Raw genomic sequence first — 22,875 nt, 5'->3', positions numbered from 1 at the left:
AGAAAAATTGTGGAAGAGAAACTTGGAGAAGCTCAGTCTAGATTCAAACCAAATAAAGGATATCAGGAACAGATTTTCACTTTATGACAAATAGTTCAGAAATATTACACGAATCTGTACTTAAGTTTTGTATTTCTGGAAAAAAAGCATATAACATGTTGCCAAGAGAAAAGCAGTTTTAGAATGCTACATTATATGAGGTAAATGAAACATTATACAGAGCAATACATAATCTATATTTATTATTTATTATTAGTCCTACTCCTAATAATTGAAGGAAGTACAGGAAGGCGGTTCGATTTGAAATCAATTATAAGACAAGGGTACTCTCTCTCTCTCTCCCCCTATATATATATATATATATATAATATTCTTCATCTCTATGGATCACATTATGGAAAATAGTGGCATTAAACCTTATATTAGAATTGGAGGTATCAAACTTAGCCCTTTGCTTTATGATGGAGATGATGTTGTACTCCTAAACACATCCAGCAAGTCTCCAGTGTTCTCTAACTAAATTGCAAACAGCTATAACAAATTTGGAGAACCTATAGAACAAGTAAAATATTTCAGATATTTAGGCACAATTTTGAGTGAAGATGGCAAATTAAACATGGAAGTTGATGACAGAATTAGCAAAGCAAATGTTAAGTTCCTTCCTAATTATGGGAGTGAACTAATAGTATCAATGGCAATATTATATTAAATATGAAGATATTAGGAAGGAACTTAACATTGTTAGTATTCAAGAATGTGTGAGCTGAGCTAATCTAAGGTGGTTGACTGTCTTAATGTATGGTCTTATGACATACTCTTGACTTTCCATACTTGGCTTGAACTTCTCCAAGTCAAAAATTGTTCTTAGTCACTTCTCTGGTATGCCTGCATAATTCTTACTGGGAAAATTCCTCTGTAATTTTCATACATCCGATATATCCTTATCTTCAATTTATTCAACATTTATCCATTAAATAAAATGCTTATTACTTGTGTTTGTTCACATTAAATTTTAAACACCATTTTGATGTCCACTGTTTCAGTTTTTTGAGATCATTCTGTTGATAACAGTGACCAGCTTGAAATGAGAATTGAACAATATATAGGTATAGATGTATTCTAAGTGTCCTAAATATCAAATAAACTTTGATATTTAGGACATTTCATCCATTTAGAACACAGTTATTGCTATATATGTTTATATAACTATTACTATATATTCCTATATAACATAATCATGTTATATAGGAATCATCAGTGTGGATTCCGTCACAGAAGATCTACAAATGATCAGATTTTTAATATATACCAATTACTTGAAAAATGTAATGAATTTGGAATTGAAACACACCACCTTTTCATAGATTTTAGAGCCTCATAGATAGATCTGACTTATTTATTTCAATAGAGGAACTACAGAGTCCACAAAAACTTATTGCTTTAGTTAAAGCTACAATGAGAAATGCTCATTTTCAGATCAAAATTCAGAACATGTTGTCTGATCCAGTATATATAAAAAATGGTGTTCGACAAGGGGATGGCTTAGCTTGCTTACTATTTAACATAGCACTTGAAAAGATTTTCAGAGATGCTGGCATTAATACAAGGGGAACTGTTTTCTACAAAAGTATATGCCAGTAATTAGAAAGATTTGTGATAATAATCCTTCTCAAATTGAAATTGGCTCCTATAAATTTGAAATTGTACATATTTTTATATACTTGGAATCAGAAGTTAATTGTAAAAATGATATCACTACATTCAGAGACATATTCTTTCTGCAAATAGATGCTTTTGTAGACTTGAGAAACACCTAAAGTCACATCTGATCTCAAGAAAAACAAAGATAATGATGTACAAAGTACTTATAAGCCAATGTTAACTTATTCCTCTGAAAACCAGTATTATCAATGGTAGATGAAAGATTGCTAGATCTGTTTGAAAGAAGAGTTCTCAAATATATTTTTGGAGTGGTATACAAGAGAATGCTGTGTGGAGGAAAAGATATAACCATGAACTATATAGATTATTTAATGAGCCAGATAAGTACATAAAAATAAATAGATTAAGTTGGGCTGGACACATTATATGCATGGATAGTAATAGAATAGTTAAGGAGATGTTTAATGTTAAGCCAGAAGGGAAAAAAAGAAAAATTGGAAGACCTAAATGAAGATGGGAAGATGGAGTGATCCAAGATATTAAGGTTTTAGGAGTCAAAAATTGGAGGAGTTTGACATTGAATAAGGAAGGCTGGCAGAAGTTTCTGAAGAAAGCCAGGACCCACATAGTGCTGTCTAGCAAATCATGATGATTATTAAAATTTAGCAACACCTAGACTGTCATTTTAAGTAGCGAAGTTTAAAAAAAAATGAAATAATCATAAGCCTTTTTATGATTGTGATATTTTCCTTTCTTGTTTTAGGGAAAAGGCTTTTTCATGGTTATCCAGTATATTATTCATTAGTTATTCAGAAGTTATTCATTAAAGTTACCTTTAATTAATATACTTTATATGCGTTGTTAATTCCGTAAACTAATTACCAGTTATCCAGTATAGGCATGATGTTATTTTGCCGTGTATGACTTGCTTACGAAAGAGAATTAGTTGAGAATTCCATCTGTGATGAGAATTTTATATGGGCAAATCCTATACATTACCCATATTTAGAAATGTGATTTAGAAAGCATTTAAAATATACCAGCTCAATTGGTACCTCTGAAATGAGTACTGATTTGGCAAATAAGTTGAAACAATCTGGTGATTGGCAGTTATGATAATGTTATATAGTCAGCTCTGACTTTAGCAAACATCTTTATAACAAACTGTTAGAAAAAGTCTCAGCCCGGTTCCCTTAGGTACAGTGCTGATCTAAATAGGAAATTTGCTATATCAAACTCAAAACCTCGTCATTACAACATACTTCTATTGAGATCCCTATAAGTTTGCCACAGTAAGAGTCTGCTGTATAAGTTTAATGCAGATCATTCAGTATTGAGGTTTCAATGAGTGTGCTGGATTGATATCAAAGACTTACTTGAGAAAAGTCCATCCTATAACATTAAGTGCAATACCACTGTTAGTATTATTTGGAATTTTTTTTTACATATTTTTTTGCACATTCTTAATTATGCTATCTCCAAATGTTTTATTCTTCAGTTATCTCATCAAATCTTACTTGTTAAGGTCATAGTTTTTTTAAATCCTGCTGATGCCATTAACATGGATTATGAAGAAACATGGTATAAATAATTTTAAAAGTTTTTTTTTCTTAATTTTCTTTAAGCATTATTAATCATCAGAAATTAAGAATTATACTTGTTATGCTCACATATTTCTCCACAAATCATTGTTCCCACCAGCTAATTTCAGTATAAAGTTGTTTTCAGATTGCACAGTAACTTCAAATTAATTAGTCACCTGCTTTAATGCCTTAAAGCAATGTACTACATGAGATTATTAATTTTAGTTGATATTATTTTTATTTAATTTTGTATATCTGTTTTTATGTATTATAATATCAAACTTTAGCTTTAAAATATGATTAATACTTTTTAATGTGTAGCAGTATGATTTTTTTTTCTCGTGTAATATATTTTGACCAGATTACTTTCAGGTCAGATACAGGTATAGTAAATATATACAATACATCATCTGTATTAACCAGTGCAGTTCCAGAACCTGTTAAGTGCATTAAGAATCTTACTACAGAAGTGACATCTTTAAAATTCAATAAGACATCTGAGATTCTTGCAATGTCTTCAAGCTTCAAAGATAATTCAATGAAATTGGTAAGCATTAAAAAAATGTTTACATACTATTTGTATAGAAACAGCTAAAAAAACTAATAATCTAATTTTTAAATTATCATTAGTAAGTTAACAAAATGTGGCATTGAAAAATAATTGGTACACTAAACAAGTTCCTACAAGCAAATTTGTACAAACCATAAGAGTAGTTTTGTTACAATTTCTCTTAGCATAGTATTGCACATATGGGTTTGATTGTGACTTTTCAGTATCATAATAAATATGATACTGGAAAGTCATAACTATTTTTACTTTCAGAGATGAATTGTAGAACTTAAGTATCCAACTATAATTGACAGAAAAAATTGAGTAATATGACAACAGTAATCAAACCTTGGAGACTCATTGATGGAGTTGGAAGAAAACATTGATTCAGCCAGAGAGACATGTGGAAAAGTTGTCTGAAAGAATAAAATTAGAACTTCGTAGAGGACTCAAGAAGTGAAGTACTCGAAAAGAAATGTAAAAATTTCTTTTTGAGAACTTTTACATTTCTGTCTGTATTTCAGACAGAAATGTAAAAATGCAAAACAGTGTATAAAAGTAAGTAAACAAAAAATTTTGGGAAGACTACTTTCATAAGAATATAGAAGATAAATATGTGGAAGAGGCAAAATGTTCTGTAAGGAGAATCAGAGATAAACAAGGTGATATGAAAACTGAAGATACAGATATACTAGATATTTGGAGTACAGGGAACCTTGCTTAACATGAATTTGATGTGTGTGATAACCAGTTAGCATGATTGAGTGAAATGACTCTATTTCCCAGTTTAAGTGAGTGATTAATCAGTTAATGCTATTTTTTTATGTTATGCAAAATTTTTTGTCACCAGCCTGCAGCAACCTGAAAAGTCATTAAGAGACATTAAGAAACACAAAAGTGGGGCAAGTAATACAATGATTGTGCGAGATCTGGGATACAGCGAGTCTACAGTTTGGACTATAATGAATAAGAGCAAAGAATACAAAGAACAAGGAAAAGTTGTTACTCTTTAAGCATGCAGATCATCTGAAATAGAAGCCATTTAATGATCGAGATGGAGCGTCTTCTGTCACTCTGGATTGAGGATTATAACCAAAAAATAATACCTCTTAGTACAGGGAATTTTCAGGCGAAAACTCTCAATATTTTTACCTCATTGAAAGAGACCAAATTTCAAAAGGAATGTGAAAGCTTTACTGCAAGTTGGATGGTTTGACCGTTTTAAAAATCGAGCTGGACTGCATAACGCAAGAATAACCGGGGAATCTGCTAGTGCTGATAAAGATTCTGTGGCCAAGTTTACTGAAGAATTGCAAAGGATAATTCAGGAGGGTGATTATGACAATCGGCAAATATTCAATGAATTATATATTTGGTGCTTAAGGGTCAAAGCTGTATAACTGAGAGGAGACCTCCACATAGCCTTTAAAGGAATGCGGAGAACCGACCAGGGCTTCTGACCTAATGTCCAATCCTCACCTTCTCGTGGTGCACCCTGTTGGGTATCTACTTGAATACTGAACGGACGAGGATGGGTTGGCAATTTGCAATTTAGCCGACCAAATTGTATTCTTATTGTTTAAACCAAAATATAGAATGATGGTACAACATGACACAATTTCATGCCGGCTGGGGCGTCGCCTGGTTAAACAAGGCCCCCGTTGTTTTCGCCAGGGAACCAGGGCGAACAGCGAAAAGTCAGCTACTGGAACAAATCTGAAAATAAACCCCAACTCGACATCACCAGAGTTGAAGATCGGTACTATCAACGTAAGAAGCATGAATGGCAAAGAAATGGAGCTAGCTGAGGAATTAGATAAGTACCAGATCGACATAATAGGGGTGACTGAAACAAAAAAGACCAAAACTGGTGAGATCTTTCTGAGCAATAAATACAAAATGTTATATTCAGGCAATGACAATCAAGGAAAAGAAGGAGTAGCCATAGTATTCAACACAAAATACGAGGCTAATCTTCTTGAATGGCAGTCAGTCTCAAGTAGAGTAATGTGAGCAAATATGAGAATGGGGAACTGGACAATGAGACTTATTTGTGCCTATGGTCCCACAGAAGGTTCTACTAAGGTAGAAGTGGAGGAATTTTTTGAGGCTTTAGAAAAAGCAACTGACACAATGAAAAATGAAAAGTTGGTCCTTGTTGGGGATCTAAATAGTAGAGTAGGAAATGATTGTGAGACATACAAAAATATTTTGAGAAAATTTGGAGAAAAGAGCAAAGCTAATAATAATGGCAAATATCTGTTGGATTTCTGCTCAGGATATGGACTGGTTATTACTAACACTGTGTTCCAACATAAAAATGTGCACAAATTCACATGGAGAGAAGAGGTTAGGAATAAGAAAAGTCTCATTGACTATGTTATTGTTGATAGTGATGTTTTCTCCCTGGTGCAGGACACCAGAGTGTACAGAGGATTTGAAATTGGAAGTGATCACTATTTAGTCTTGAGCAGGATAAAATTGAATTTCATATTGAAAAGAATAACGTGTAAGAAAATTTTAAAGCGAATAAAAGTTGAGCAGCTCTCAGATGTGAGCTGTAGACTAAAATACACAAAGATAATTGAAGAAAAAATGAAAGAGTTTGAGAATAGGAATCAAACCTTGTAGATTCAGTGGCAAACTCTGAAGAAAACATTGATTGATTCAGCCAGAGAGGCATGTGGTGAAGTTGTCTGTAAGGATAAAAAAAAATCAGAACTCCCTGGTGGACACAGGAAGTTAAAGAGGCAGTGAAGGAAAAGAAAAAAGCATACCAAAAGTTCCTGTCAAATAAGTCAGCTTGTGCTCTTAGAGAATATAGAGACAAATGCAAGAATGCTAAACACTGTGTAAAACTAGCTAAACAAAAGTCATGGGAGGACTTTGGCAAGAATATAGAAAATAAATATCAAGAAGGTGGCAAAATATTCTGGAGGTTGTTGAAGAAGCTTAAGAATGGAGGAAAGAGTGCTATAAAAGGAATTAGAGATGATAAAGGTGACATGAAAACAGGAGAAAAAGATATCCTTGAAGTATAGAGTAATTACTTTGAAAAACTGCTAAATGAAACAAGCAGTGATGTCAGCACAGTGGTAAAAGACATTGACCAGGCATGCAGTCAAGAATACATATCCATATTTGAAGTAGAAAAAGCCATCAAAGGCTTGAAATGTGGAAAGGCAGCAGGAGTAGATGATATTCGACCAGAAATGCTGAAGTATGGTGGTATAAGAGTCTTACAGTGGCTGCACTGCATAGTTCAGAAAGCCTGAACAGAGGGACGAATTCCCGATGATTGGAGTAGAGCTCTCATGGTACCCATATATAAAAAGGGAAATAAAACTGAATGTGAGAATTACAGAGGTATTTCCCTAATGAGTGTTCCTGGCAAGATCTGTGCAAGTATACTTGAGAAATGGTTGAGAAGAATTGTAGAAGAAAAGTTTGGTGAAGAACAAGCTGGATTCAGGCCAAATAGAGGCTGTCAGGATCAGATCTTCACTTTACGACAAATAGTCGAGAAAGCATGGGAATATAACAAAGATCTGTATTTAAGTTTTGTCGATCTGGAAAAGGCATATGACAAGGGGCCAAGTGAGAGAGACTATTCAGTACGCTGCAGTTATATGGTGTCAATGGGGCATTATATCAAGCAATACTTAGTCTTTATTTGAGTTGTAAGTCAGCAGTTAGAATTGAAGGAAGTACAGGAAGATGGTTTAATGTTAAATCTGGTGTGAGACAAGGGTCTACATTGTCCCCTCTGTTATTCATTATCTATATGGATTGCATTATGAAGGAGAGTGGTATTAAACATGATATCAAAATTGGAGATGTTAATGTCAGCTCTTTGCTTTATGCAGATGATGTTATACTTCTAAATAAATCTGCTACAAGTCTGCAAGATTCTCTGACTAAATTGAACAGCTGTTGTAATAGATATGGTATGAAAGTCAGCAATAAGAAGACAAAGACAATGAAAATAGGCAGAATCATTGAAAATGTCAACTGTGTTGTGAATGGAGAACCTGTGGAACAAGTAAAACATTTCAGCTATTTAGGCACGATTTTCAGTGAAGATGGTAAATTAAATATAGAAATAGACAACAGAATTAGCAAAGCTGGTATGGTGGGAAGTCAATTGAATAAATTCATATGGAATAAGAGAGAAATTAGTCGGAACACTAAATTAGCTGTATACAAGACAGTGTTCAAACCAGTTTTAACTTATCGATCTGAGAGCTGGGTCAGAAGTAAAACACTTGACCAAAGACTAGAGACCACAGATATGAGAGTTCTGAGAAAGATTATAGGCGTGAACAGATGGCATCAATGGCAGTATCATATTAAAAACGAGGATATTAGGAAAGAACTTGGCATTGTCAGCATCCAGGAATGCGTTAGCAGAGCTAATCTCAGGTGGTATGGTCACTTAAACAGAATGGGCGAGGAAAGATTAGCAAAACAAGTGTTCTCTGCCAGGTTGGCAGCAAAACGACCCAGAGAAAGACCAAGATATAGGTGGATTGATACGGTGTGCCTTAGATATAGGTGGATTGATAGGTGGACTGATAATGTTGGAGTGATGATAAGTAACAGGCTGATTTGGAGGAAAATTGTAAATAGGAAATTAATAATGATGTAATTTTTCTTTTTTCATGTAGTACTATCATATCCTGTACACCCTTTGAGGGTACATGGCAGGAATTTGATGATGATGATGATGATGATGATGATATATTTGGTTTAATCCTTTATCCAAGGGTAAGCAAACAAAGTTTGCACCTAAAGTAATTTCAGAACTGGGTCAACTCGTAGCAAAGGTGGTATAACTTCACATCACTTGCCTTAGTGATGTGAAGCATAATGCAAAGCACATCTCCTTGCAGACATGTATAATGCTATGCATTAAGGGAAGGGTCACTACCAGACCAGTTTCGACCTTTATTGAGGTCTCATCAGTGAGAGCCAGACCTAGAGGTGGTGATACCAAGGTGGAAGTAATGCAGAAATCATATTTCCATATACAAGTTGCCAAAAGGTGTCATACCTGATTATAAAAATTCTCTGGATTAGAGATAGTTGATGGAAGTTGTTTTCCACTTGGTTATGCTACAAATTACATATTTGGTTTAATCCTTTATTCAAGCGTAAGCAAACAAAATTTGCACCTGAAGTAATTTCAGGACTGGGACAACTCGTGGCAAAGGTGGTGGTATAACTTCACATTACTTGCCTTAGTATCCCATAATGCAAAGCACGTCTTATGTTTACAAGGAGATGTGCTTTGCATTATGGGATACTAAGGCAAGTGATGTGAAGTTATACCACCTTTGCCACGAGTTGCCCCAGTCCTGAAATTACTTTGGGTGCAAACTTTGTTTGCATACACTTGGATAAAGGATTAAACCAAATGTATAATGCGTAGCATAACCAAATGGAAAACTTTCCTAGCTAAAACCGAAGCATCTCAATGAGGATACAAAGTATCTAAAGATCGTCTTATGCTTTTATTAGTAGGTAATACAGAAGGCAACTTTAAACTCACGCTTGTGTTAGTTTATCGTGTGCAAAATCCAAGATCTAACATTATTGAAGAAATCAACACAATTGGAAAAGAACTTGGATTTAATGAAACTAGATATTGAAAATTTGAGAAACTTGCTCGATTCCCATTCAGAACAGTTAAGTGAGAATGATCTGCTGCAATTAGAAGAACAGCATGCATATGAAGAAGAAGATAAGGAGTGCGAACAAGAAGAGAAAATTACTGTTCAATATATATATTGAATATACTGTTCAATATATATATATATTCAACAGTATATTCAATATATATATATTGAACAGGATTGCTGTGTGTGTGTGTGGGGGGGGGGGGCAATCGCTCGATTAATGCAGCTAATACGTTCTTTAAAACAGGCGCATTAATCAAAAACGTACCAGTTGAATATAATAACCTATGGGGAAAAGTATAATTCGTTTCTCAAATTTCTTTTTTGACCCTTATTTTTTATAAAATAATTAGGGTATATCTCAGGGCCTAGTTAAAAGGAAAACCATGAAGCTGATAGACAATAAAACATATTTAGAATTCAATTTATTATTCTACTTCTTAACAAAGAATTGAGCTAACATAGTTTGGCAGGCATTCTGTTTCTCGCATACAACTCAGTGGTATGGCCCTATTGCCTCTTCTACTCTTCTGCAAATTTTACTGCCTCTCTCTTCATCAGGCCAGCCTCTAAGGATTGCTGCTTAAAAACTTCATATGTGCGAACATTTTCAAATTGTTTCTGTGAAATCTCTTTGGGCTTGTCAGCGATTAAATTTTCTTCATATTCTTCAGGATCTTCCTGTTGTGCATCTAAATTTTACAGGGTGGAATCATCCAATTTCTCAGAATTAGATTTAATTAACTTACATTCATTGAAAAGCTTCTAAAATCATTTTGCACAATGTGGAAGAATGTGATTCCAAACAGCTCGCATACTGCCAGCAGAAATGTCATTCGACTTTGAGACTTTATAACCAGGCTGAGATTTCTCTGATTTGGCCAGAAAAGTCTTGGAAGGCATTCGTGTTTCGTTGACATTAAATATTTGCTAGTCACAATAGTTCCCCCCCCCCATGGATAATTTGTGGCCACCTCGTTATCTGCACATGCAGCTTCTCCTGTAATTCAAACATTATGTAGGCTATTTCTCTTTTTTGAAACACTCAAACCACCCAGCACCAGTGTAGAATTCTTCTTCTTCTTTTCCATCATTGATAGCTCTTTCTTTCAAGGTTGCAAAAAGACTTAATGCTTTTGATTTAATAAAGTCAGTGTTTAGCGGGATCCGTTTTTGGTTACAATCTTTGATCCGTGTAGAAAGAAGTTTCTCTAATTCAATCATTATAATACTTTGATTTTGAGTGGTCTGCATGCATGATGAACTTGAGGCAGTCTTACCTTTCTTTTTGTATTCAGCAGCTTTGCTTAAAATTGCTCTTATAGTTGATTCACCTATTTTTGCTCTGGACTCACCTTGTTCATTTTTCTTTATTATTGCAAGTTTTTCTTCCAATGAGATTACTTTTCGAATCATTTTCACACTTCCACTTTTTTGCTCACTAATTCTTTTACTCATGATGAAAGGCTTGGAAAATACTTTAAATTAAAAAATTAAGGAAAACAGTTGCAAAGGAGGGACGAGATATGATCATCAAAAGGCTCTGTAATTAGCAGATGAATTGCATTTTGACGGTAAATTTGGAACACAGTGTACATGGAAATAGTGTAGTACGCCATTAAAATTCACTTTGTGAAATGTTTTAAATCGGTAACTAAATTATTTCAACCCGGTGAGTGGTTTTTTAAAATAGTTAGCTATAAAAATGTAGGAGAGAAAAATTTTTTTTAAATCTGTAACATTTATTTTTAAGATGTATATAGGCACACTAATCGAATTTTAGAAGCGCACTAATCGAATTTGGGTATAGAAAAAAAATGATGCACTAATCGGGGGTGCATTAATCGAGGGATTGCTGTGTGTGTGTGTGTGTGTGTGTACTGAGGTTGATTTACTCAGTTGTTAAACATATGTTTTAAAAGAATTGAATGACATAAACCGAGAGTAAAGGAAAAAGGTTTAATGGTATCACACGACTAGTTTCGGCTTTTTACAGCCTTCAAGTTTTTTTATACAAAAAGAAACATTAAACATTGAAGATAAAAACTGTGAACGGCACAGGAAAGTCACTATACGTATTTAACGTGAAAACGTTGTAGTTAACGTATTCAAAGCTGTTCCTTCGTTGGCCACATTGTTGGGTGAGTGCGTGCCTATAGCATCTCGTGAGCACCAATATGTGATCACAGCAGAATGGCAGTTTGGGAGGTTATAGCTTAAATTATTATTTAAATGTACAGGGTTGAGGATGATTTCTCTAGATTCTACAGTTTTTCTCTCCATTTCATCATGGCAATGGAAATGTTAGATCTATCCCAAAGGATTGTATGACTATGGTTTTGATCATCAGAATTGGCAGAAAAAAGGATATGGCTGGATAAAGCACTGGCACATGTTTCTTGTAAGTGATGTCCCTCCTGTGCTCCTCCATACGCAATTCAATAGACTTATCCGTCTGGCCAAAGTAAGGTATGTTGCAGCCACACCATATCTTGTATACACCGGGATATTTTAGATTGTGATGGCTAGGCTTTGGACGGCTCACTAGAGAGCGGATCTTAGGAAGTGGAGTGAATAAAGTTCTAATGTTATATATATGTATATATATATATATATATATATATATAGTTTTATGAAAAAAATTGAATGACTAGAACCGAGATTTAATTAAAAAGGTTTTAATATAAACACACTACTAGTTTTGGCCTGTAACAGCCTTCTTCAGGTGACATTATAAAAGAAAAAACACTAAACATTGAGGGTTAAAAGACTATGAACAACATAGACAGTCTTTATACATAATTAGCATTAAAACGTTGTAGTTGTATTTGAAGCTGTTCTTTCATTTGTTGCATTGTTGGGAGAGTGCGTGCTTGCTGCATCACGTGAACGCCAGTACATGATTACAGCTGAATGAGAAGGCTGTTACAGGCCGAAACTAGTAGTGTGTTTATGTTAAAACCTTTTTAATTAAATCTCGGTTCTAGTCATTCAATTTTTTTCATAAAACTATGTATGTTAACCGAGTCAATGATCATTCTGTCATATATATATATATATATGGATGGATGGATCACATTATGAAGGAAAATAACCAAAAATTTTGTCAAAATTTTTACCTCTCAAATTTTGTTACTGACAAAATTTGAGAGGTTAATCTCAGCTCTTTACTTTATGCAGGTAATGTTATACTCTAATATGAATTGGCAGAATTCCTTAATTAAATTGAATAACTGCTATAACAAATGACATGGCAGTCAGTAATAAAATGACTAAAACTATAAAAAATAGGTAGGAACATAGGAAACTTCAACTGCATTCTGAATAATATGGAACAAGTAAAATTTCAGCTATTTAAGCACAATTTTTAGTGAATATGGTGATTTAAATATGAAAATACACTCATGTTCATAAAAACCACATCACCTGCTGTAACCATGTTTTTTTTTGGATATTAAATTTGAATGCCTATTTGAAAAGGGATAATAACAATAATTGTCACAAATAATGAATGTAATATAACATTTTTATTTTTGATTAATATTTGGTTATTTTTAGTACAAGATGTGATATAATTAGGAAATGATAACAAACTTGAAAAATTTGCAAATATTTCAGTTCAGCTGCAGTTTTACTAACATTCATAGCTAAAAATTCACTTTTTGCTGTTTAGTACTTTGTGAGTCCTCCTTTTGGCATTGGCAGGGACAAAATCAATTTCCTGATAGATGCAACTGTTATTTCATAGTTACATACCCTTATAATGGCTTCTTGGAGCTTGAAGTGTTTTTGGCTTCTTGTGTATTTTGTACCATTTGGTACCACAAATTCTCAATGGGGTTGAGATCTCTATGGCAGTTATTGAATCGAGTGTTCATTGAGCCACTTATTAATCTGCAACTCAGTTTGTACATTTAGGGTTATAAAAGCATTACTTACACTTTTTGCCCTATTACAAGGTGCAGAGTCATCCATCCTGAAATATGCACTTTGTCTTTATGATAAAGTGGTCTCTGATAGTAGGCAATTAATTATTAATTAATTATTAATACATTACAAAATAACCAAGGTGTTCCATGAAATTTCAGGATTTGTGAAGTGTTCTGTCATAGGAAAAATCTGGGAATGCTGGTGTAGACAGTGGCTTTCTTCCTGTCCCCTTCTTCCTTTCAGCCAATCTGGTTTCCTTCACTTTCGGCACCAGCTGTATACCACAGTAGATAGACTACAGGACACCCTTTTACCTATTTCACTAGAGGAATAACCTTCTCTTTTCAAAGTTTGAATCACACTTTTTCTGTGAGGTATTAACTACATGTAATTAACCATAGTGATCTCAGCATGAAAATGCAAAAACTAACTCTTGCTGTCTATTTATAGCATAAAAAATTCTGATGCAATGGCAGCAGCTATTAATTAATCTGAAACCTGTGGGAATGATAGATGATGCAATACAACTAAATATCTAATGATAAACCAACAAAAATGACCATTTAACTCCTAAATGGTCATTTTTGTTGTTACCTTACATACTGCATTACCTTACATATAGTTAAGGTAATGCAGTTTCATAGAAACTGCATTACCTTAACTATATGTAAGGTAATGCAGTTTCTATGAACATGAATGCAAATGACAGAATTAGTAAAACTGGTATAGTCCAAGTCAACTTAATAAATTTATATGGAATAAGAGAGAAATTAGCCAGAACACTAAATCAGCAGTGTACATGCAATGTTTAAGCCAGTTTTAGCTTATGCATCTGAGATCTGGGGGGGGGGGGGGTAGAAGTGAAACAGTTGACAGTTGATCAAAGACTGGAGACCTCAGATATGAGAATTCTGAGAAAAATTAGGATATTAAAAAGATGGCATCCATGGCAGAATCATATTAACTCTTGCATTTTCTTTGTATCATATGTTATATACACTGCAAACCTCAGACGCTGGTGCATCACTTTTGATGCACCAGCATTAAATGTGATGCTGGTTAGCACAGTGTATATAACAATGTGGTTTGCACAGTGTTATATAACATATGATGCACACAGGACAGGCAATGGGTTAAAAATGAAGATAGGAAGGAAATTGACATTGTTAGCATTCAAGAATGGAAAAGGAAAGATTAGCAAAGCCGATGTTTCATGTCAAGATGGCAGGAAAAAAAGCCCAGAGGAAGACTAAGGTGTTGATGTTACCTTAGAAGACCAAATGTAAGACCTGACAGTAGAGTTCTTGCAGATAACAGACTAATTTGGAAGAAAATTATTAAGAGGAAGTTGGTAAGAATGTAAACTTTTCATGTAGTGCTATACAGTATCCTGTACACCCCCCCTTGAGAGTATGTACATCTCAGGAATTTGATTTGATGATGATATTCAAGCACAGTTAATGGACAAAATACTACACCATAAAACTTCAAATGCTTTGGTAGAAGTTGATCATTTTACATAATGCTCAATAAATTTGTTTTAGAACATACATCACTAATGACTTTGTTCTATCAGATTTGAAGGGAGTTGTATGGTGAGTGAATGAGAATCTTCATTTTTATTTTGAATGTGTGGAGAATAAGTATATATTTGTGTTTAATTGTATGCTCTATTCCATTTTGTGAAATGTGTACTATGATCAGTTAAATCAAACAGTGTACTGTAAGGGAAAGAGAAGTAGTTGATCTTGGCATGTTTGCATCTCAGCTCTGGCAAGGTCCAAGGGAGTGGAAGGAGGGGGAAAATAATTCTGCTACATGAAGGTAGTTCCAAGACAGAAGTAGCAAACTAGAGACCACTTAATTTTTTTTCAGGAGTGGTGGTTAAAGGTAAAATTCAGGAATGGATGGATATAAATATAATACTTTATGGTGGGTAGCACAGTTTGTAAAAGGTAGGTCTTACATTAGTAATTTACTTGCATTTAAGTTTGACTTTCTAGACTCTGAAAAATCATTTGACAGATTACTGCATAAAAAACTATTATGAAAGTTGCAAGAAATGGGAATTGATATGAAGCTGGTGGTATGAATTGGGGGGGGGGGGCTGCCAGAGAATGAGACTGACTAGTGGAGTGCCTCAAAGCTCTGTACTAAGGAACTATAGTACAGAGCCTGATCTAAGGGGAGATACTCAATTGCGAAACTGGGGAGGACACTATGAAGCTGGTGGTATGAATCGAGGGGGAATGGGGGCTGGCAGACACCAGAGAACGAGAGTGACTAGTGAAGTACCTCAATGCTCTGTATTGAGGGACTATAGGGAATGATCTAAGGGGAGATACTCAGTTGCAAAACTGGGGAGGGCACTAGTTGATAAAGGTGATATAAATAAACATCCTACATGATTTAAATAAATTGGCATTGTGGGTGAAAGATAATCTTTGTCAACTTAATGTTGCAAAATGTAAGTTTCTGCACTTTGGGTTGAAAAGATTAATATTGCATTGATAATACTGGATTGCAGGAAATCAATGAGGCTAGGGTTTGGGGGGTAATTTTGGACAGAAAGTCAATGTTCAGAGGGCATATTGCATAAGTTGGCAAAATAACTCAAAGGATTACTCGAATATTGAAAAACACACTAAGAAGGAAAGATAGTGAGTTATTCCTCTTTATAAGCTATGGCATGGTTGCGCTTGACTATTGTGCACAGATTTGGTCATCTGGGTTTCTTTGGGGATCAGAATTTGGTGGAGAGGATCCAGAGACAAGTGACCAAGTTGATGAAAGGTCAGTGGAATGCTCCCTATGAGATTGAAAGTGTGCAAGTTGCAAGGTTTAGTTGAACAAAAATAGGAGACATGTAGAAACTTATAAGTTAGTGAAGGTTCTGTAAGTTGGCATAAAAGAAATTTTTCAGTACATGATAGATAGAAAACTATGGTGTCACCCCTGGAAGTTGTATGAGAGTATCATTAGTAAAGGTGTGCTGACTAGATTTTTTGCTTGAAGAGTGGTAAATGAGTAGAATGGATTGCCAGAGGTAGTTGTGAGTGCCTTGACATTGGATGAGTTTAAGAAAAGGTGTGATAAGTATTGTATGTATAAAGGTTAGTTTGGGTCTCCCACGATGAGCCTGACTTTGTGGAGATACCCATATAGTAATAATAATGATGATGATGATGATAAAAAATATAGAAATCAACAATAGAATAAGCAAAATTCGAATGGTAGGGTATTATTAATTAAATTTATATGGAATAATAAGAAATTGACCAAAGTACTGAAACTTTCCACAAGATAGTCTTCAAAACAATTTAACATATGTGTGACAGAGCTGGATTAGAAATAAAACAATTGATTTAAAGAATAGAGATCAAAGTTATGAGAAAAAGTAGGGGAGTTTATAGGTCAAAATCATTGATAATCATTTTAAAAATGAAGATATTTGTTAGCATTCAAAAATGTGTGAGCAGAGGATACAGTACTACTCCTCTGTAATGACAAGGTAGAACTAGGACAAATTCTTGACAGAGTTAACAAGATCATTAAGAACAGAGGACTTATCTCAATCCTAGCAAGACAAAGATTATGGTTCTCAAAGAAAATACAGACAGGGAAGCTCCTGAGAAACAAGTGTAGCTTAATAGAGAAAGAATTGAAGTCAACAAGTTTGAATACCTGGGATCCATTATCAATGTGAAGAATTGCTGTTCAGATGTCAGAAGAAGATTAGGAATTGCTAAAACAACAGTCAGAGACTTGTCTAAAATCTGGAAGGATGGATCTATCTTTACAGGAACAAAGTTGAAGATTTTGGATATAGCTGTTTTTCCAACAGTGACTTATGGATGTGAGACTTATAACCTAAAGAAATCTGATAGGAAAAGGATAGGCTGCTTTTGAGATGAGATGTGTCTAGAGTGACTGATCTTGAGAATTGACGCCTCCAGAAAAGCATACAACAGGACTACATGGCAAGGACTAGTGTGGCACATCACCAAGCATCTGAGTGACCATATGGCATCTGTTGATGTCCAGTGAACAGTTGGATGGATGGAAAAAAACTCAAAGGATGACCAAGTTCTAAGTGAATTAATACAGTCAAAAGTATCTTTAGAATTCTGAAATAACTGACAATATTGGTGTCCTTACAAATAACAAACTAATCTGAGGAATAATTATTGATAGCAAGTTAGTAATAATGTAAACATTCTCATGTAATGCTACTATAATACCCTGTGCATCTTGATGATACACGGGAATTTAAAGTTGATGAAATTCACTTGTTGACCTATAAACATCCTATAAAATTCTTTTAGCAGTCAGTAACTAAAGTGCACTTTAGTTACTCATACTGATATACCTTAATGGCAAAATAAAACTCTGGGAACTAAGATAACAATGTTTGCAGAAAACTCCTCCTCAGTTGGTGGCAGGCTACCTGGATATAATCTTTCCTTTGCAGCCAATAGACTTAAATTTCATTAATTATGTTTTGTGAGAGTTGTCAGATGCTAAATGACTTTCATCACATGGGATATGTTTAATATATTTTTTAAATAATAATTATCATTATTATTATTATTATCATCATCCAAAACCTCCAGGGAAGGGGGGATCAAAGATTCGTCAAAAGAGGCAATAATAACCCTCACTAGCTGTCATACCTTCTCTTAAACTCATTCATACTGGATGCACTCGCTACTTCAACAGTCAAACTGGTCCACTCACTCACTGCTCTTTGATAGAAAAATCTAGCTCTGACCCATTTTTTAACTGCACAGAAACTTAACTTCTATAGATATGGATGCCCCCTCCCCCATTATCTCCCTACTTCCCATATAACAAAAAATTTCATCAGACGATAACCTGTAACAACTCTTTCAAAAGTTTGCAGACATCTATCATATTATTATTCCCTCTTTCCACTATTTACCAGTGTCTACAGTCCACATAATCTCAATATCTCCTTGTAATCTACAATCCATAATTTCACTTTAACTTTATAACTCTTTTGACATCTTCTTTATATCCTTTGAACTCAGCAGATCAAATTTACAGTAGTCCAGGTGCAGTTGTATCAAGCCTTACAAAGTGGCAAAATGACTTTCTTATCCTTACGTGTCAATGTTCATTTCAACATAACAATTATCCTCTGAGTTATATTAGCAATTTTGCACTGTGACCTTTGAACTTCAGTTTCCTATCCACCATATCTTCATGATACCAGCCTCATCATTTCTTGTAACTGAGTCCCACCAATATAGTATGCAGTTGGAAATTTCATCATGCCAGAGTTCATAACTTAACACTAACATTGAATTGATAGCCATTATCATTTTCCCACTGTTGGAGTGCTTATTTAAATCATTCTGTAGGCATTTTAATATAAGAAGCTTCCCAGATTGCCTTGCCTATGTTTTCATCATCAGTAAACAAATGAACATTTCCTGTTTTATATATTTCATAACTTCTCTTATTCTCATATTTCTTCCACATCTTCTTATGTAACTCTTGCTTAATAAGGTTGCACATCCATTTCATTCCCACTCTATTTTCTTCTTTCAACTCAGGCACACAATTCAGATATTGCCTCATTCAAGCACTTTTTGAAAGCTTTCCATGCATTACTGATATCTTTTCCATTGAGTAACTGATACCAAGGGACCAAAGATAGTATTCTTTTGAGTTTGTCATAATTTCCAGCTTTGTAGTTCAGCATGTAACCTGTCCTGATTGGAACATCCATGTAGTTAGCTATTTTCCAGGACAGTATGGCATGATCACTGTCCAAAAAAAAACATTTGTGTTCTTAACTGAAATCCTTTCTGATGCTATGATTAAATCTAATATTCTTTGATCTTGCATCTTTTCTTTCACATGCTACATGAGAAAGTTATCTCACAACAGCACAATAAATTCTCCTTCATTCTTATGAGATATATTTTCTACCTAATCAATGTTTGGATAATTTAAGTCACCCATAATGATTACTTGCTTAGTACTCATTGGAATAATTTGGATAATGCTTAGGATGATGCTGGGGACAATGAAATGTAGCAGTTGAACCACCAGGTCTGTAGCAATACCCAACCATACCTTTCATCTGTTAGCCTCAAGTTCACACCAGATAGCCCCCAACTTATTGCTATATGGGACATAATTACTATTACTTCTTTCTTGAGTTTCTAACTGGACACAAAAATAGTCCTTATAAAATGCAAATTAATTTTCCTTGCTCATGTGCTGTTTCCTGCTACCAATTTGTGTTCCCATGATCTCCCTGTATTGTGTATTGAATCTTCAGCTGGTTGATAACTCGGGTGCTCTTGAACAATTCATTCATTCCCCCCCCCCATTTTCGACTGGATTTTATGAAACACTATAATCAGCCCTTTTTATCTCTCCTTATCTTATCGAAATGTGCAGTAATCATCATATTCTATACTTATCACAACACTCTTTCTAGTTTACACAAAAGTCCTTAGACTCCTCTTTTCTGCCTTCTGTTTCTTATCAACTGATTTTCTGAATGTCAAATGATAATCTCTTTTATAACTTCTCTTTCTCATCAAATTCATATCAAACCTTCATAAAGTGAACATCCATTTCTTTTCCTTTCCATATGTTTTTACGCATTCTTATGCTCCATACCACTTGCAATAAGCTCTCTTCATTTTATTTATGTTGGTCCTGTTGGCCAAGTGGTTAGCATACCCTTTCTCCAACGAGCAGGTTGTAGATTCAAATCCCTCCCCCCCCTGCAGGGATGGATGTTTGTGATTGTCTTAGCTTGTGTACTGCTGTAACCTTTGATATGGTGCAGTAAAACCATAAAGCATCATCTTCTTTTTATTAACCTTGGTACATCCATCATCATCATCTCAAATTGCTCTTTCTATTCACTATTCATATATAAAAATCTTCCATATCCTTCTTAGTACAAATCTTTCATTACCAGAAATCATTCATTCTAGCTACTACAAATATTTAATTCATTTTAGAACCTCATTTTGTCCTTAATAAGAATACAACTTACAATATATCTCTGTGTTTTAAAACAAATTTTTATTGCCTCTTTCTTTTTATCCTGACCTCATCCATTTTCTCTTTATCTCTCTCATTCCTGATAAACTCTGTTCATCTATAAAATTATAATTAGTAGAAATGTAACTGTGTTCTAGTTTTAAAGCTTTTATCTTTTGTCCCCATTATAGTTACTATAGAAAGGAAAAAAATCTGAATTATTGAATTCATGTTAAGTATTTTGAATTTTAACAGTTTTATAATGAGAAATAGTTTTATTTTGAATGCCATCTATGCCTACTAGGGAATTAATTAGTAGTGTATCTCAGTGGAAGTGGTATTTACTTTCTCAGTGGTAGGCTAACCCAGACTATTGCAGACAATAACATATCATGTTGTGGACAAGATGACAGCACTTGTTTGCCAGTCCCTTCACTGGATACTTCTTACAATTAGTGATAGTCTTGTGTCTGCTATCTCTAATTGGCTACTGGTGGAGATGAACTGTCCACTCAGTCTCTAAAGTCGGATAGGCTGAAATGGCCTCACCTACTCCCTATAAGGGAATAAAAGCTGATAGCTGATTAAATATTACAATTAGGTAGATAATTTTGGTACATGTGTGTGTGTATATGGACAACATCAGAATAGTCCAATTTCTGAGCCATTTAAAACCTGCCATACTATATTTTTTTCCATATCAGTTGAAAAGGTGTGGTATATGAAGCAATTATTAATTCTTGTTCTTCTGCAGTGGTCATTTATCATAGTACAGTTGCAAGAACAGTGGAATGTTTGCCTTTTAGTTTGAAAAACTGGGTGGGATGTCTTTCAGTGGGTGCAAATGTAAATATTATATTAATTTGATATATGTCAGCACCATGGTTAAATAATGTTAATTATTCAAACGTAACTTATTTATCGTAACTTAACTTTTATCATTAATCTTACCGTGACCAATTTCTGTCCCACCCCCTGCTATTATACAAGCTTTGTGTTATAAGTAAGTCTAATGTGTGCAGTTACCCACTCTCACACAAAATCAAATTAGGAAATTTATTTTATTTTCGACTGTGCCACCTAATTTGATTAAATATTGTTAGAAAGTTAGGGTGAGGAAAAACAGGAACTAATCACTAAATATATCCAAATTTCCTATATGCAAGTCGTGACTATTAGTATCTTATTATGCCCACAGGTTCGCATTTTTGGAGATAGTGCATTAGTCAAAAGAACAGATCAGGTAGTTACAAAACAAAAAAAAACATTTATTTTTACTAAACAAGAAATACATCTACACTACAGACTTTGCAGTTATCACACTTAACCCTTTTTCAAACAGGTAATGCAATCTGTATGACAAAACTCACAATTGCTGGGTAAACTCATTAAACATAAACTATGTACATACTTGCACATAGGATTTTATTTAATCTGCGTGACCAGATTAAATAAAATCCTTCCCTCAAATACTGACATAAATATAGCCTGACTATATATCAATTCCTAATAGTATAGCTCCCTATATTAAACTAAGTGCACATTCAGTCTTAATGATAAGTTCTGTAATAATATTCCCACAAAACTTTGTGACTTAGTTACTGCATTATACACACGTTTCCTTGTAGGTGCATTCATGAACGCGAGATACACTATCTAACTAATTACAAAAATATTGCCTACTTACATATTCACCATAAACAAAAGAGTCCAAGCATACTTATTCAGGACTTTAGCGTCTTCTTTTGATAAAGTTCCTGGCTGCTTGGACATCATAGGCGGTTGCTAGTAGATCTTTCCTCCTTCGGACATTCAATATGAAATCGGCCGCAGTTACCGCTGGGCTTGCTTGTAACTGCCAAGGAAATCAGTCTGCTGCGATCCGGAAATGAAGGTCCTAGAGCATTTCACGGGTAGAAAACCTGTGACGGGAGAAGAGTCCCAGCGACGGGAAGGAGCTTCCACAACAATAGGAAGAAAAAGCCCAGAGTTAAGGGCAACAATCTCCTTTTATGCAAAAATGTCACCTTTTGTTCTCTGTTGCTGTCTTTTTGGGATTAGTCTCTAGTGATGACATCATTTGTGCCTGATCGGTCAACAACGTCAATGTATATGCGCTTTTAGTAACATCTATTTATATTTTCTTTATTAAACTTTACACTTTAAATATTACTAAATACTGAACAAATAAAATAATTGGAAAATTGATTGTGAAAAATATGCACTGCAAAAATTTTTCCACAAGAGATTTTACATAAATTCCCATTGATGAAAGACGTGAAGAAACATATAAGGATTTTTAGGAGAGAAAAATATATATAAACACAGTAAAAACTAATTTCATTAAAGATTTTACTTGTTTATGCTTGCTATAAGTGCCTTTTAACTGAAGGACATTTTGCCAGTTTTTCTTCCCAGGAAGTCTCCCCCCCCCCCGCAT

At 34.3% G+C, this 22,875-nt stretch overlaps 1 protein-coding gene across 3 annotated transcripts in view; it reads left to right on the top strand.

Moving 5' to 3' along the window:
- Positions 1–22,875, top strand: part of wcd (U3 small nucleolar RNA-associated protein 18 homolog wicked) — a 195,534-nt gene that overhangs the window by 151,124 nt on the left and 21,535 nt on the right. For 2 of the 3 annotated variants that reach the window (XM_090395902.1, XM_090395903.1), the window contains exon 12: positions 3,618–3,792. In XM_090395902.1, coding sequence (XP_090252028.1) covers positions 3,618–3,792 — 175 coding nt within the window. Of the gene's footprint in view, positions 1–3,606; positions 3,793–22,875 lie in introns of those variants that run through there. The other variant, XM_090395904.1, reaches the window with a different exon arrangement.

This window comes from Typopeltis vanoorti, chromosome 7 (assembly GCF_054136105.1).
Source record: "Typopeltis vanoorti isolate ZY-2024b chromosome 7, IOZ_Tvanoo_1.0, whole genome shotgun sequence".
Classification (NCBI taxonomy): domain Eukaryota; kingdom Metazoa; phylum Arthropoda; class Arachnida; order Uropygi; family Thelyphonidae; genus Typopeltis; species Typopeltis vanoorti.
This window is presented reverse-complemented; position numbering and strand designations above follow the sequence as displayed.